Source organism: Pseudophryne corroboree, chromosome 5, assembly GCF_028390025.1.
Source record: "Pseudophryne corroboree isolate aPseCor3 chromosome 5, aPseCor3.hap2, whole genome shotgun sequence".
Lineage (NCBI taxonomy): Eukaryota > Metazoa > Chordata > Amphibia > Anura > Myobatrachidae > Pseudophryne > Pseudophryne corroboree.
In genome coordinates, this window is record NC_086448.1 from 582,601,706 (window position 1) to 582,618,000 (window position 16,295).

A 16,295-nucleotide genomic window follows, 5' to 3' on the forward strand; every position below is an offset into this window, starting at 1 on the left:
GTAGTAGTAGTAGTAGTAGTAGTGGTAATATCAGTAGCAGTAGTGGTAATATCAGTAGCAGTAGTAGTAGTGGTAATATCAGTAGTAGTAGTAGTAGTAGTGGTAATATCAGTAGTAGTAGTAGTAGTGGTAATATCAGTAGCAGTAGTAGTGGTAATATCAGTAGTAGTAGTGGTAATATCAGTAGCAGTAGTGGTAATATCAGTAGTAGTAGTAGTGGTAATATCAGTAGTAGTAGTAGTGGTAATATCAGTAGCAGTAGTGGTAATATCAGTAGTAGTAGTAGTGGTGGTAATATCAGTAGCAGTAGTGGTAATATCAGTAGTAGTAGTAGTGGTAATATCAGTAGCAGTAGTGGTAATATCAGTAGTAGTAGTAGTAGTAGTAGTAGTAGTAGTAGTAGTAGTAGTAGTAGTAGTAGTAGTAGTAGTAGCAGTAGTGGTAATATCAGTAGTAGTAGTAGTAGTGGTAATATCAGTAGCAGTAGTGGTAATATCAGTAGTAGTAGTAGTAGTAGTAGTGGTGGTAATATCAGTAGTAGTAGTAGTGGTAATATCAGTAGCAGTAGTAGTGGTAATATCAGTAGTAGTAGTAGTAGTAGTGGTAATATCAGTAGTAGTAGTGGTAATATCAGTAGCAGTAGTGGTAATATCAGTAGTAGTAGTAGTGGTAATATCAGTAGCAGTAGTGGTAATATCAGTAGTAGTAGTGGTAATATCAGTAGTAGTAGTAGTAGTGGTAATATCAGTAGTAGTAGTAGTGGTAATATCAGTAGCAGTAGTGGTAATATCAGTAGTAGTAGTAGTGGTAATATCAGTAGTAGTAGTAGTAGTAGTAGTAGTGGTAATATCAGTAGTAGTAGTGGTAATATCAGTAGCAGTAGTAGTGGTAATATCAGTAGTAGTAGTAGTAGTGGTAATATCAGTAGTAGTAGTAGTAGTAGTGGTAATATCAGTAGCAGTAGTAGTAGTAGTGGTAATATCAGTAGTAGTAGTGGTAATATCAGTAGTAGTAGTAGTAGTGGTAATATCAGTAGCAGTAGTGGTAATATCAGTAGTAGTAGTAGTAGTAGTAGTAGTGGTAATATCAGTAGCAGTAGTGGTAATATCAGTAGTAGTAGTAGTGGTAATATTAGTAGTAGTAGTAGTAGTGGTGGTGGTAATATCAGTAGTAGTGGTAATATCAGTAGTAGTAGTAGTAGTGGTAATATCAGTAGTAGTAGTAGTAGTAGTAGTGGTAATATCAGTAGCAGTAGTAGTAGTAGTAGTAGTGGTGGTAATATCAGTAGTAGTAGTAGTAGTAGTGGTAATATCAGTAGCAGTAGTAGTAGTAGTGGTAATATCAGTAGTAGTAGTAGTAGTAGTAGTAGTAGTAGTGGTGGTGGTAATATCAGTAGTAGTAGTAGTGGTGGTAATATCAGTAGCAGTAGTAGTGGTAATATCAGTAGTAGTAGTAGTAGTAGTGGTGGTAATATCAGTAGTAGTAGTAGTAGTAGTAGTGGTAATATCAGTAGCAGTAGTAGTAGTGGTAATATCAGTAGTAGTAGTAGTAGTGGTGGTAATATCAGTAGTAGTAGTGGTAATATCAGTAGTAGTGGTAATATCAGTAGTAGTAGTAGTAGTAGTAGTAGTAGTAGTAGTAGTAGTAGTAGTAGTAGTAGTAGTGGTGGTGGTAATATCAGTAGTAGTAGTAGTGGTAATATCAGTAGCAGTAGTAGTAGTGGTAATATCAGTAGTAGTAGTAGTAGTAGTGGTGGTGGTAATATCAGTAGTAGTAGTGGTAATATCAGTAGTAGTAGTAGTAGTAGTAGTAGTAGTGGTAATATCAGTAGTAGTAGTAGTAGTAGTAGTAGTAGTGGTAATATCAGTAGTAGTGGTAATATCAGTAGTAGTAGTGGTAATATCAGTAGTAGTAGTGGTAATATCAGTAGCAGTAGTGGTAATATCAGTAGTAGTAGTAGTAGTAGTAGTGGTAATATCAGTAGCAGTAGTGGTAATATCAGTAGTAGTAGTAGTGGTAATATTAGTAGTAGTAGTAGTAGTAGTGGTGGTGGTAATATCAGTAGTAGTGGTAATATCAGTAGTAGTAGTAGTAGTGGTAATATCAGTAGTAGTAGTAGTAGTGGTAATATCAGTAGCAGTAGTAGTAGTAGTAGTAGTAGTGGTGGTAATATCAGTAGTAGTAGTGGTAATATCAGTAGCAGTAGTAGTAGTAGTAGTGGTAATATCAGTAGTAGTAGTAGTAGTAGTAGTAGTAGTAGTAGTGGTGGTGGTAATATCAGTAGTAGTAGTAGTAGTGGTAATATCAGTAGCAGTAGTAGTGGTAATATCAGTAGTAGTAGTAGTAGTAGTAGTAGTAGTGGTGGTAATATCAGTAGTAGTAGTAGTAGTAGTAGTAGTGGTAATATCAGTAGCAGTAGTAGTAGTGGTAATATCAGTAGTAGTAGTAGTAGTAGTAGTGGTGGTAATATCAGTAGTAGTAGTGGTAATATCAGTAGTAGTGGTAATATTAGTAGTAGTAGTAGTAGTAGTAGTGGTGGTAATATCAGTAGTAGTGGTAATATCAGTAGTAGTAGTAGTAGTAGTAGTGGTGGTGGTAATATCAGTAGTAGTAGTAGTAGTAGTAGTGGTAATATCAGTAGCAGTAGTAGTAGTGGTAATATCAGTAGTAGTAGTAGTAGTAGTAGTGGTGGTGGTAATATCAGTAGTAGTAGTGGTAATATCAGTAGTAGTAGTAGTAGTGGTGGTAATATCAGTAGTAGTAGTAGTAGTGGTAATATCAGTAGCAGTAGTAGTAGTAGTGGTGGTAATATCAGTAGCAGTAGTAGTAGTAGTAGTGGTAATATCAGTAGTAGTAGTAGTAGTAGTGGTGGTAATATCAGTAGTAGTAGTAGTAGTAGTAGTAGTAGTAGTAGTGGTAATATCAGTAGCAGTAGTAGTAGTAGTAGTAGTGGTAATATCAGTAGTAGTAGTAGCAGTAGTAGTGGTAATATCAGTAGCAGTAGTAGTGGTAATATCAGTAGCAGTAGTAGTGGTAATATCAGTAGCAGTAGTGGTAATATCAGTAGTAGTAGTAGTGGTAATATCAGTAGTAGTAGTAGTAGTGGTAATATCAGTAGCAGTAGTAGTAGCAGTAGTAGTGGTAATATCAGTAGCAGTAGTAGTGGTAATATCAGTAGCAGTAGTAGTGGTAATATCAGTAGCAGTAGTGGTAATATCAGTAGTAGTAGTGGTAATATCAGTAGTAGTAGTAGTAGTAGTAGTAGTGGTAATATCAGTAGCAGTAGTAGTAGTGGTAATATCAGTAGTAGTAGTAGTAGTAGTAGTGGTGGTAATATCAGTAGTAGTAGTGGTAATATCAGTAGTAGTAGTGGTAATATCAGTAGTAGTAGTAGTAGTAGTAGTAGTAGTAGTAGTGGTGGTAATATTAGTAGTAGTAGTAGTAGTGGTAATATCAGTAGTAGTAGTAGTAGTAGTAGTAGTAGTGGTGGTAATATCAGTAGTAGTAGTAGTAGTAGTAGTAGTAGTAGTGGTAATATCAGTAGTAGTAGTAGTGGTGGTGGTAATATCAGTAGTAGTAGTAGTAGTGGTAATATCAGTAGTAGTAGTAGTAGTAGTAGTAGTAGTAGTGGTGGTAATATCAGTAGTAGTAGTGGTAATATCAGTAGTAGTAGTGGTAATATCAGTAGTAGTAGTAGTAGTAGTAGTGGTGGTAATATCAGTAGTAGTAGTGGTAATATCAGTAGTAGTAGTGGTAATATCAGTAGTAGTAGTAGTAGTAGTAGTAGTGAGTGGTGGTAATATCAGTAGTAGTAGTAGTAGTAGTAGTGGTAATATCAGTAGTAGTAGTAGTAGTAGTAGTAGTAGTGGTGGTAATATCAGTAGTGGTAATATCAGTAGTAGTAGTAGTAGTAGTAGTAGTAGTGGTAATATCAGTAGTAGTAGTGGTAATATCAGTAGCAGTAGTAGTAGTAGTGGTAATATCAGTAGTAGTAGTAGTAGTAGTAGTAGTAGTAGTAGTAGTAGTAGTAGTAGTAGTAGTAGTGGTGGTAATATCAGTAGCAGTAGTAGTGGTAATATTAGTAGTAGTAGTAGTGGTGGTAATATCAGTAGTAGTGGTAATATCAGTAGCAGTAGTAGTAGTGGTAATATCAGTAGTAGTAGTAGTAGTAGTAGTAGTAGTGGTGGTAATATCAGTAGTAGTAGTGGTAATATCAGTAGTAGTGGTAATATCAGTAGTAGTAGTGGTAATATCAGTAGTAGTAGTAGTAGTAGTGGTGGTGGTAATATCAGTAGTAGTAGTAGTAGTAGTAGTGGTAATATCAGTAGCAGTAGTAGTGGTAATATCAGTAGTAGTAGTAGTGGTGGTAATATCAGTAGTAGTAGTAGTAGTAGTAGTGGTAATATCAGTAGTAGTAGTAGTAGTGGTGGTAATATCAGTAGTAGTAGTAGTAGTAGTAGTGGTAATATCAGTAGCAGTAGTAGTAGTAGTAGTAGTGGTGGTGGTAATATCAGTAGTAGTAGTAGTAGTAGTAGTAGTGGTAATATCAGTAGTAGTAGTAGTAGTAGTGGTAATATCAGTAGCAGTAGTAGTAGTGGTAATATCAGTAGTAGTAGTAGTAGTAGTAGTAGTGGTAATATCAGTAGTAGTAGTGGTAATATCAGTAGTAGTAGTAGTAGTAGTAGTAGTAGTGGTGGAAATATCAGTAGTAGTAGTAGTAGTAGTAGTAGTGGTAATATCAGTAGTAGTAGTAGTAGTAGTGGTGGTAATATCAGTAGCAGTAGTAGTAGTGGTAATATCAGTAGTAGTAGTAGTGGTGGTAATATCAGTAGTAGTAGTAGTGGTAATATCAGTAGCAGTAGTAGTAGTAGTGGTAATATCAGTAGTAGTAGTAGTAGTAGTAGTAGTAGTAGTAGTAGTAGTAGTAGTAGTAGTAGTAGTGGTGGTAATATCAGTAGTAGTAGTGGTAATATCAGTAGTAGTAGTAGTAGTAGTAGTAGTGGTGGTAATATCAGTAGTAGTAGTGGTAATATCAGTAGTAGTAGTAGTAGTAGTGGTGGTAATATCAGTAGTAGTAGTAGTAGTAGTGGTAATATCAGTAGCAGTAGTAGTGGTGGTAATATCAGTAGTAGTAGTAGTAGTAGCAGTAGTAGTAGTGGTAATATCAGTAGCAGTAGTAGTAGTGGTAATATCAGTAGTAGTAGTAGTAGTAGTAGTAGTGGTAATATCAGTAGTAGTAGTGGTAATATCAGTAGTAGTAGTAGTAGTAGTAGTGGTGGTAATATCAGTAGTAGTAGTAGTAGTAGTGGTGGTAATATCAGTAGTAGTAGTAGTAGTAGTAGTAGTAGTAGTAGTGGTAATATCAGTAGTAGTAGTAGTAGTAGTAGTAGTAGTAGTAGTGGTAATATCAGTAGCAGTAGTAGTAGTAGTGGTGGTGGTAATATCAGTAGTAGTAGTAGTGGTGGTGGTAATATCAGTAGTAGTAGTAGTAGTAGTAGTGGTAATATCAGTAGCAGTAGTAGTAGTAGTAGTAGTAGTGGTAATATCAGTAGTAGTAGTGGTAATATCAGTAGTAGTAGTGGTAATATCAGTAGTAGTAGTAGTAGTGGTGGTAATATCAGTAGTAGTAGTAGTAGTAGTAGTAGTGGTGGTAATATCAGTAGTAGTAGTAGTAGTAGTAGTGGTGGTAATATCAGTAGTAGTAGTAGTGGTAATATCAGTAGTAGTAGTAGTAGTGGTGGTAATATCAGTAGTAGTAGTAGTAGTAGTAGTAGTGGTAATATCAGTAGCAGTAGTAGTAGTAGTGGTGGTGGTAATATCAGTAGCAGTAGTAGTGGTAATATCAGTAGCAGTAGTGGTAATATCAGTAGTAGTAGTAGTGGTAATATCAGTAGTAGTAGTAGTAGTAGTAGTAGTAGTGGTAATATCAGTAGCAGTAGTAGTAGTGGTAATATCAGTAGTAGTAGTAGTAGTGGTGGTAATATCAGTAGTAGTGGTAATATCAGTAGTAGTAGTGGTAATATCAGTAGTAGTAGTAGTAGTAGTAGTGGTGGTAATATTAGTAGTAGTAGTAGTAGTAGTAGTAGTAGTAGTGGTAATATCAGTAGTAGTAGTAGTAGTAGTAGTAGTGGTGGTAATATCAGTAGTAGTAGTAGTAGTAGTAGTAGTAGTGGTAATATCAGTAGCAGTAGTAGTAGTAGTGGTGGTGGTAATATCAGTAGTAGTAGTAGTAGTGGTAATATCAGTAGTAGTAGTAGTAGTAGTGGTGGTAATATCAGTAGTAGTAGTGGTAATATCAGTAGTAGTAGTGGTAATATCAGTAGTAGTAGTAGTGGTGGTAATATCAGTAGTAGTAGTGGTAATATCAGTAGTAGTAGTGGTAATATCAGTAGTAGTAGTAGTAGTAGTAGTAGTAGTAGTGGTGGTGGTAATATCAGTAGTAGTAGTAGTAGTAGTAGTAGTGGTAATATCAGTAGTAGTAGTAGTAGTAGTAGTAGTAGTAGTAGTAGTGGTGGTAATATCAGTAGTGGTAATATCAGTAGTAGTAGTAGTAGTAGTAGTGGTAATATCAGTAGTAGTAGTGGTAATATCAGTAGCAGTAGTAGTAGTAGTGGTAATATCAGTAGTAGTAGTAGTAGTAGTAGTAGTGGTGGTAATATCAGTAGCAGTAGTAGTAGTAGTGGTAATATTAGTAGTAGTAGTGGTAATATCAGTAGCAGTAGTAGTAGTGGTAATATCAGTAGTAGTAGTAGTAGTAGTAGTAGTAGTAGTGGTGGTAATATCAGTAGTAGTAGTAGTGGTAATATCAGTAGTAGTGGTAATATCAGTAGTAGTAGTGGTAATATCAGTAGTAGTAGTAGTGGTGGTGGTAATATCAGTAGTAGTAGTAGTAGTAGTGGTAATATCAGTAGCAGTAGTAGTGGTAATATCAGTAGTAGTAGTAGTGGTGGTAATATCAGTAGTAGTAGTAGTAGTAGTAGTGGTAATATCAGTAGTAGTAGTAGTGGTGGTAATATCAGTAGTAGTAGTAGTAGTAGTAGTGGTAATATCAGTAGCAGTAGTAGTAGTAGTAGTGGTGGTGGTAATATCAGTAGTAGTAGTAGTAGTAGTAGTAGTGGTAATATCAGTAGTAGTAGTAGTAGTAGTGGTAATATCAGTAGCAGTAGTAGTAGTGGTAATATCAGTAGTAGTAGTAGTAGTAGTAGTAGTGGTAATATCAGTAGTAGTAGTGGTAATATCAGTAGTAGTAGTAGTAGTAGTAGTAGTAGTAGTAGTAGTGGTGGTGGTAATATCAGTAGTAGTAGTAGTAGTAGTAGTAGTGGTAATATCAGTAGTAGTAGTAGTAGTAGTGGTGGTAATATCAGTAGCAGTAGTAGTAGTGGTAATATCAGTAGTAGTAGTAGTAGTGGTGGTAATATCAGTAGTAGTAGTAGTGGTAATATCAGTAGCAGTAGTAGTAGTAGTGGTAATATCAGTAGTAGTAGTAGTAGTAGTAGTAGTAGTAGTAGTAGTGGTGGTGGTAATATCAGTAGTAGTAGTGGTAATATCAGTAGTAGTAGTAGTAGTAGTAGTAGTAGTGGTGGTAATATCAGTAGTAGTAGTGGTAATATCAGTAGTAGTAGTAGTAGTAGTAGTGGTGGTAATATCAGTAGTAGTAGTAGTAGTAGTAGTGGTAATATCAGTAGCAGTAGTAGTGGTGGTAATATCAGTAGTAGTAGTAGTAGCAGTAGTAGTAGTAGTGGTAATATCAGTAGCAGTAGTAGTAGTGGTAATATCAGTAGTAGTAGTAGTAGTAGTAGTAGTGGTAATATCAGTAGTAGTAGTGGTAATATCAGTAGTAGTAGTAGTAGTAGTAGTGGTGGTAATATCAGTAGTAGTAGTGGTAATATCAGTAGTAGTAGTAGTAGTAGTAGTAGTAGTGGTGGTAATATCAGTAGTAGTAGTAGTAGTAGTAGTAGTAGTAGTAGTAGTAGTAGTGGTAATATCAGTAGTAGTAGTAGTAGTAGTAGTAGTGGTAATATCAGTAGCAGTAGTAGTAGTAGTGGTGGTGGTAATATCAGTAGTAGTAGTAGTGGTGGTGGTAATATCAGTAGTAGTAGTAGTAGTAGTAGTGGTAATATCAGTAGCAGTAGTAGTAGTAGTAGTGGTAATATCAGTAGTAGTAGTGGTAATATCAGTAGTAGTAGTGGTAATATCAGTAGTAGTAGTAGTAGTAGTAGTGGTGGTAATATCAGTAGTAGTAGTAGTAGTAGTAGTAGTGGTGGTAATATCAGTAGTAGTAGTAGTAGTAGTAGTGGTGGTAATATCAGTAGTAGTAGTAGTGGTAATATCAGTAGTAGTAGTAGTAGTGGTGGTAATATCAGTAGTAGTAGTAGTAGTAGTAGTAGTGGTAATATCAGTAGTAGTAGTGGTAATATCAGTAGTAGTAGTAGTAGTGGTGGTAATATCAGTAGTAGTAGTAGTAGTAGTAGTAGTAGTAGTAGTAGTAGTAGTGGTGGTAATATCAGTAGTAGTAGTAGTAGTAGTAGTAGTGGTAATATCAGTAGCAGTAGTAGTAGTAGTAGTGGTGGTAATATCAGTAGCAGTAGTAGTAGTAGTAGTGGTGGTAATATCAGTAGTAGTAGTGGTAGTAGTAGTAGTAGTGGTAATATCAGTAGCAGTAGTAGTAGTAGTAGTAGTAGTAGTGGTAATATCAGTAGCAGTAGTAGTAGTAGTAGTGGTGGTAATATCAGTAGTAGTAGTGGTAATATCAGTAGTAGTAGTAGTAGTGGTGGTAATATCAGTAGTAGTAGTGGTAATATCAGTAGTAGTAGTGGTAATATCAGTAGTAGTAGTAGTAGTGGTAATATCAGTAGCAGCAGTAGTAGTAGTAGTAGTGGTGGTAATATTAGTAGTAGTAGTAGTAGTAGTAGTAGTAGTAGTAGTAGTAGTGGTAATATCAGTAGCAGTAGTAGTAGTAGTAGTGGTGGTAATATCAGTAGTAGTAGTAGTAGTGGTAATATCAGTAGTAGTAGTGGTAATATCAGTAGTAGTAGTGGTAATATCAGTAGTAGTAGTAGTAGTAGTAGTAGTAGTAGTGGTGGTGGTAATATCAGTAGTAGTAGTAGTAGTAGTAGTAGTAGTAGTGGTGGTAATATCAGTAGTAGTAGTAGTAGTAGTAGTAGTAGTAGTGGTGGTAATATCAGTAGTAGTAGTAGTAGTGGTAATATCAGTAGTAGTAGTAGTAGTGGTGGTAATATCAGTAGTAGTAGTAGTAGTAGTAGTAGTGGTAATATCAGTAGCAGTAGTAGTAGTAGTAGTAGTAGTAGTGGTAATATCAGTAGCAGTAGTAGTAGTAGTAGTGGTGGTAATATCAGTAGTAGTAGTGGTAATATCAGTAGTAGTAGTAGTAGTGGTGGTAATATCAGTAGTAGTAGTGGTAATATCAGTAGTAGTAGTGGTAATATCAGTAGTAGTAGTAGTAGTGGTAATATCAGTAGCAGTAGTAGTAGTAGTAGTGGTGGTAATATCAGTAGTAGTAGTAGTAGTAGTAGTAGTGGTAATATCAGTAGCAGTAGTAGTAGTAGTAGTAGTGGTAATATCAGTAGCAGTAGTAGTAGTAGTAGTGGTAATATCAGTAGTAGTAGTAGTAGTAGTGGTGGTGGTAATATCAGTAGTAGTAGTAGTAGTAGTAGTAGTAGTAGTAGTGGTAATATCAGTAGCAGTAGTAGTAGTAGTAGTGGTAATATCAGTAGCAGTAGTAGTGGTAATATCAGTAGCAGTAGTAGTAGTATCAACATCATAATTTATTTGTACAGTACAGGGCCATCATAATACACAATGTTATACATACGGTAGAATATTTGTAATTTATATCAGTCTCTATCTCATTGAAGATTACAGTCTACTTTCCCTAACATGCCAGCACACAATACTGTATGTTATTTTAATACTTCAGTATATGCAGCAGGGGAACTTTGTGGTGAATCATTCAGGGTTGACATCCTGGCATCACGTTACAAAAATCTTCAAAGAACTATTGAAAGCCAAGCTTTATAGGCTAATGTTTATTAAAAGAGGTTTAATCCACATCTGAGAATATACCCCTTATAATTCAGGGGACAAAATAGCTACATTGTAGATTATTTCTGTACATATATATATATATATATATATATATATATATATATATGTGTGTATATATATATATATATATGTATGTATGTATGTATGTATGTGTGTGTGTGTGTGTGTGTGTGTGTGTGTATATATATATATATATATTTCATTTATTTTGGCATCTAAACAATACAGCAGAATGTTACATTTCCCCATAAGGATGTGTATAGAGTGTAGCATTGCTGTTTCTATTTCTGTTTATTTTACAGCACAGACTCTTGTTTGACTAGAAATTTGTTGCAATTCACCAAACAAGTCTTCCTGTAGCTGTGTGCCAGTGTGAATGAGCAGATGCCGTAATTGTAACACAATGCGCCAACAAATTGTAATTCAGAAGTGGCATGTTGTTATTTCTGAAGATATCTGGCCCAGTGCCACCAGCACATGCCTTGCTTCTTCCTTGGAGCATAAAATAATACTTAAACATTCTTCACTCTACTGTATCCTAGTTATGGAGGTTTTATAACCTATGTCTGTCTAATCATGCTTCAAAAAACATTGGAGGTCATTCTAAAGGGGGGTACACACGGAGAGATCTGTGCTTAAAATCTAAGCAATCTTGCTAGATTGCTTAGATTTTAAGCACGGATCTGCCGTGTGTATGCCCTCCAGCGATAGCAATGCGCGGCCCCGCTCGCGGCATCGCCGATGCTAGATTGAGCCTGCATGCAGGCTCAATCTAGCGGGTCGCTCACTTCACCGTTGTGCTGTGCTGAGCGGGGTGAGAGATGTGTGCTGAGCAGTCTGTGTTAAGATCGTTCAGCACACATCTCTCCCGTGAGTACCCCCCTTAACCCGATCGCACGCTGCAGTTTATTGCAGCGGTGCATCGGGTCAGAACTGCACATGTGCCGGCGCATGCCAGACATTGTTTATAGATTTATTTAAAAAAAAAGACATGTTCCAGTAACCAGATCTCATTTAGGCTGCAAACAGCCCTCACGGCTACACAGTGCTGTAACGAGACATTTTAGCGCTGTGTGCAAGAAACAGCATCGGCGCCCTCCATATTTCAAATAGGACACGCGTGAAAATATAGGGGCGTTCATTAGAAAGGGGCGTGGTCACAAAATAATACCAGTTCATATTACGCTGCACAGTAGTCTCCATTATTCATATTACGCTGCACAATAACGCCGCTTACACACATTATGGCAGGCAGAGCCCCATGTCACACATAATGGCAGGCAGAGCCTCATGTCACACATTACAGGAGGCAAGAGTCCCCATTTTACACATTACGGCAGGCAGAGCCCCATGTCACACATTACGGCAGGCAGAACCCCATGTCACACATTACGGCAGGCAGAACCCCATGTCACACATTACGGCAGGCAGAACCCCATGTCACACATTACGGCAGGCAGAGCCCCATGTTACACATTACGGCAGGCAGAGCCCCATGTTACACATTACGGCAGGCAGAGCCCCATGTCACACATTACGGGAGGCAAGAGTCCCCATTTTACACATTACGGCAGGCAGAGCCCATGTCACACATTACGGCAGGCAGAACCCCATGTCACATATTACGGCAGGCAGAGCCCCATGACACACATTCCGGCAGGCAGATCCCCATGTTACACATTACGGCAGGCAGAGCCCCATGTCACACATTACGGCAGGCAGAGTCCCATGTTACACACTACGGCAGGCAGAGCCCCATGTTACACATTATGGCAGGCAGAGTCCCATGGTACACACTACGGCAGGCAGAGCCGCATGTCACACATTACGGCAGGTAGAGTCATCATAAGCAGCTATATGTGTAGCTAACAGTATATCTGTGGCATATAATTTCTGTGCGATCGCAGTAAGAGGGGAGGGGTGATCAAAGGGAGGGGGATTGTTATGGGGATGATGAAAGTGCTGCTGTTCTGTGCGTGTTTGGGGGGGTATGATACTGAATGTGCTTCTGCTCTGGGGGTGGGGTGATGATCGCGGGGGTGCATGTGTGCATATAGAGACAGTTACCTGCACTGCTGAAGCCTGTTTGGTGAGGTCCATCTTCCTCTGTCCTGGCGATTCCCGGGTCCCGCACTCACAGTCCTCCAATACATGCCTTACATCGGTCAGTCATTGGCCCGCCCACCCCCACTGGCCGGAGATCTGTCTTGGAGGCAGAACTCTGTCTGGGCTGCATGATGAGAGCCGGGCGTCACGCAAGTGACATGCGGGCACCCAGGCCGGCAATTAAAGGTTGTGGAGTCCTGGACTACTGGTAGTGTCAGCGGCAGGATTATTTATGGGTAGGAGAAGGCGGACTTGGTGGTGGGCAGGAGAGGGGGCTTGATAAATTATGAATAACATTTAAAAATGGGTCAATACCGCTGCCTACAGCAGACAGCGCATGATGCGCCCTCAGCTGAAGTGCGCTGTGTGCAAGGCACACTTCGCACACATGTAGTTACGGCCCTGCGGCTACAGATAAGAACCCCAGGGGAACATTTTCTAAGCAGCGCAGGAACAAGCATGTTTGTATCGTATTTAACATTATTGTTCCTTTAAATCCCACCCAAAACACAGTGGCTTTGAAAAGGGACACTTACTAAATGTACCCCTACTTGGCAGAATCTGATGACAATGTTTAAGAACATTTTAAACATTAACGAAATATGAGGCTCTGAACATCATACATTGCAGACAACCTGCTTACACATTCCATATTAAATGGTAACACTTCAACATTAATTACTTAGGGTCTGTTATCTAGATTGATCTAGTGCAGTGATTCCCAAACGTTTTTGAATCACGGCACCCTAGAGTTTCAGATGTTTTTTTCACAGAACCCTTAGGCCTAAACTTTCTTATTGAGTAATTTAGAAAAATATTATATAAGTAAATTGTCTTTATATGTCATCCTTAAGGCCCTACACACTTAAAGATTAGCTGTCCAATCTGGTTCATTGGAACGAAAATCTGGTAATGTACGGGAGCAAATGACAATTGACCATTTGCTCCCAAATACTGGAAGACAGACAAAAATGGTCCAGGTTTAGTTATGTGGTGAGAAACAAGATGTGCTTCTGTTTATCCACATATTTTATGATTGGCAGCAACCAGCACTGGTTTCGCCTGGTTGGGTATGCGTGAACGGCGGTCCGATGAGCATACCGATGCCTGTATCCCGGTAGCGGAATGCCGGGGGGCGGGGCAATCACAACAAGCCCCTTGCGGGCTCGGTGACTCACTGCACTTGCCACAGGTTCTATTCCCACTCTATGGGTGTCGTGGACACCCACGAGTGGGTATAGTCCCTGTTGGTCGGCATGCCGACCATCAGGATTCTAAGCGGGTGGGATTTAGGGGCCGGTAATGTGACCAGCAGTCTCCTGACCATCGGTTACATAACAGCAACCCGCTTTGCCTATTACATTGACCATAAATAATTTGAATGGTCCACCAATCCGAGGCACCCCTGCAAGTGTCCTGAGGCACCCCAGGGTGCCATGGCACACAGTTTGAGAACCACTGATCTAGTGAAATGATTTTCTCTTACGTTTACACATTCTAGATGTGATCTTTCTCATTTATCCTGGGAGGATAGGATTAATGCGCTTAAGGTGATTTCTCTGCCCATTTGCTCTATATATTTTCAAACATACCCAAATTCATCTGCCACTTTCCTACTGCCAATCACTGGAAAAATTGTTAACACATTTCTTTTGGCTAACAAGGATCCTAGGGAAAAATATAGAAAAGGTGCGTCCTGATAGGATAGAGTAACACAGTTTAATGTGTATTCACACACTCATGTAATTCACAGTCATAAGTCACCATACGGTCCAGACATAGGCCCTCATTCCGAGTTGTTCGCTCGCAAGCTGCTTTTAGCAGCTTTGCACACGCTAAGCCGCCGCCTACTGGGAGTGAATCTTAGCATAGTAGATTTGCGAACGAAAGATTAGCAGATTTGCGAATAGACAGTTCTTAGCAGTTTCTGAGTAGCTCGAGACTTACTCTGCCACTGCGATCAGTTCAGTCAGTTTCGTTCCTGGTTTGACGTCACAAACACACCCAGCGTTCGCCCAGACACTCCCCCGTTTCTCCAGCCACTCCCACGTTTTTCCCAGAAACGGCAGCGTTTTTTCGCACACTCCCATAAAACGCCCAGTTTCCGCCCAGAAACACCCACTTCCTGTCAATCACACTACAATCACCAGAACGAAGAAAAAACCTCGTAATGTCGTGAGTAAAATACCAAACTTAATAGCAAATTTACTTGGCGCAGTCGCACTGCGGACATTGCGCATGCGCATTAGCGACTAATCGCTCCGTTGCAAAAAAAAAAATAACGAGCGATCAACTCGGAATGACCACCATAATGTCCATGTATGAAGTGTAGTTTCAAATCCTCAACAAAAAAAAAAAAAACAGCAGGGAAAGGGACCTGTGTGTAAAACTAACACCAGAGGTAAACTTGAGTGGATAAATCCTACTTACTACTCTGCATCCTTGTCACAATGTGTATCAAGAAAGCAGGACCAACTTCTGTAAGCAAGAATTTAATATTTATTGAAGTTCATCCAAAAAGTATTTTACCACACCTCTTATTTGCTTCCAAGATTTTGATACTGTCACACGAATGTTCCAAGTGCGGGGAAATGCTTTCTGTCTATCCAGGAACAGAAGCCTATGGAAAATAAAAACCACAGGTTGCACTACAGAGATGTTTTATTTTTTAGTGAGAAGTGGGAGAACAGAACTAGCCTGATGGAAAGGATGTAGCTTTCCACATGTCCTATGTACTGTATACCATATATTGTCTACCATCACTGTATCTTTTAGTTGCAAGGTGGCAAATTTGTTACTGTTGGCAATATTACATTTTGTATTCACCTGCAGAATCTCCTAAATACAGAATATACAAATATAACAAAATACTTTTCTAACAAATGTTTTGATTTGTGAAGCTGGGTACACACTTGTCCAATCGGCCGGGGATCCAACTTTAGACCAGACTGTTGACATAATCCTACTGGAAACCTTGGGCCTGATTACGAGATGGATGGAAAGCAATGCTGCATGCAAGCAGCATTGTATTTCCATCCATTTTGAAGGAGGGGCATGCAGGAGACATCTCAGAAAAGCCTCCTCCTGCATGTAGCTGTGAATCCCGGCACTGCGACTGATGTTGTGATATTCCATGCCAGGGCCGTAACTAGGGGGGGACTAAGGAGGCATGCGCCCTGGGTGCAGGATTTGAGGGGGCGCCAAAGAGTTACAGAGTAGCAGGTTTATTTATTATTATTTATTAACAGTTTTTTATATAGTGCAGCAAATTCCATTTCGCTTTACAATTCGAAATAAAATGATATAACAAAACTGGGTAATAACAAACAGTCATAGAGGTAGGAAGGCCCTGCTCGCAAGCTTACAATCTAGACATAGTTATTTTATTTTGTTTTTTTACCGACAGTACTGTGCTGATCCAGTGAGACAGGAGACAGCTCCCAGGGCAATGTATCTGACCCACCTGCCTACTCGCTGCTGACTCCGATGCTGTGTGGGTGAGCTCCAGTAACTGGGATCTCTCCTATGTCAGCTACTGTCTTAAACTCTCATGCCGTGCTGCGACTAGCGTGCGGTGCATCGTACAAGCTATAGAAGTGCGCTGTGCTCCCTTTTAGCAGTATCAACCTCCGCTTTGCCTTCCAGGTGGGGGGATTTAGTGTAGCATATAGGGGGGTGTAGTGCAGTGATGTAGTGTACCATATAGGCCAGGGTATGTAGTGTAGTAATGTACTGCAGTATATAGGGGCCTGAAGTGCACTGATGTGGTGTAGAATATAAAGGGATGTAGTGTAGCGATGTCATGCAGCATATAGGGTATGTAGTGCAGTGCATAGGGGCATGTAGTGTAGTGATGTAGTTCAATGTGTAGGGGATGTAGTATAGTGATATAGGGCCTAATTCAGACCTGATCGCTTGCTAGGGTTTTTTTGCACTGCTGCAAACAGATAGTCGCCGCCAACAGGTGAGTGTATTTTCGCTTTGCTAGTATGCGAACGCATTTGTAGCAGAGCTGAACAAACAGATCTTGTGCAGTCTCTGAGTATCCCAGGACTTACTCAGCCGCTGCGATCACGTCAGCCTGTCCAAGACTGGAATTGACATCAGGAACCCTCCCTGCAAAC

At 39.2% G+C, this 16,295-nt stretch overlaps 1 protein-coding gene across 1 annotated transcript in view; it reads left to right on the forward strand.

Annotated features, from left to right (window-relative positions):
* Positions 1-3,918: 3,918 nt before the first annotated feature.
* The window catches only part of LOC134929632 (uncharacterized), a gene marked incomplete at its 5' end in the record, with an annotated part of 71,982 nt that continues 59,605 nt past the window's right edge, over positions 3,919-16,295 (forward strand). The window contains 4 exons of the mRNA XM_063925215.1: positions 3,919-4,043; positions 4,851-5,423; positions 7,089-8,988; positions 10,368-10,378. Coding sequence (XP_063781285.1) covers positions 3,919-4,043; positions 4,851-5,423; positions 7,089-8,988; positions 10,368-10,378 — 2,609 coding nt within the window. The remainder of the gene's footprint in view (positions 4,044-4,850; positions 5,424-7,088; positions 8,989-10,367; positions 10,379-16,295) is intronic.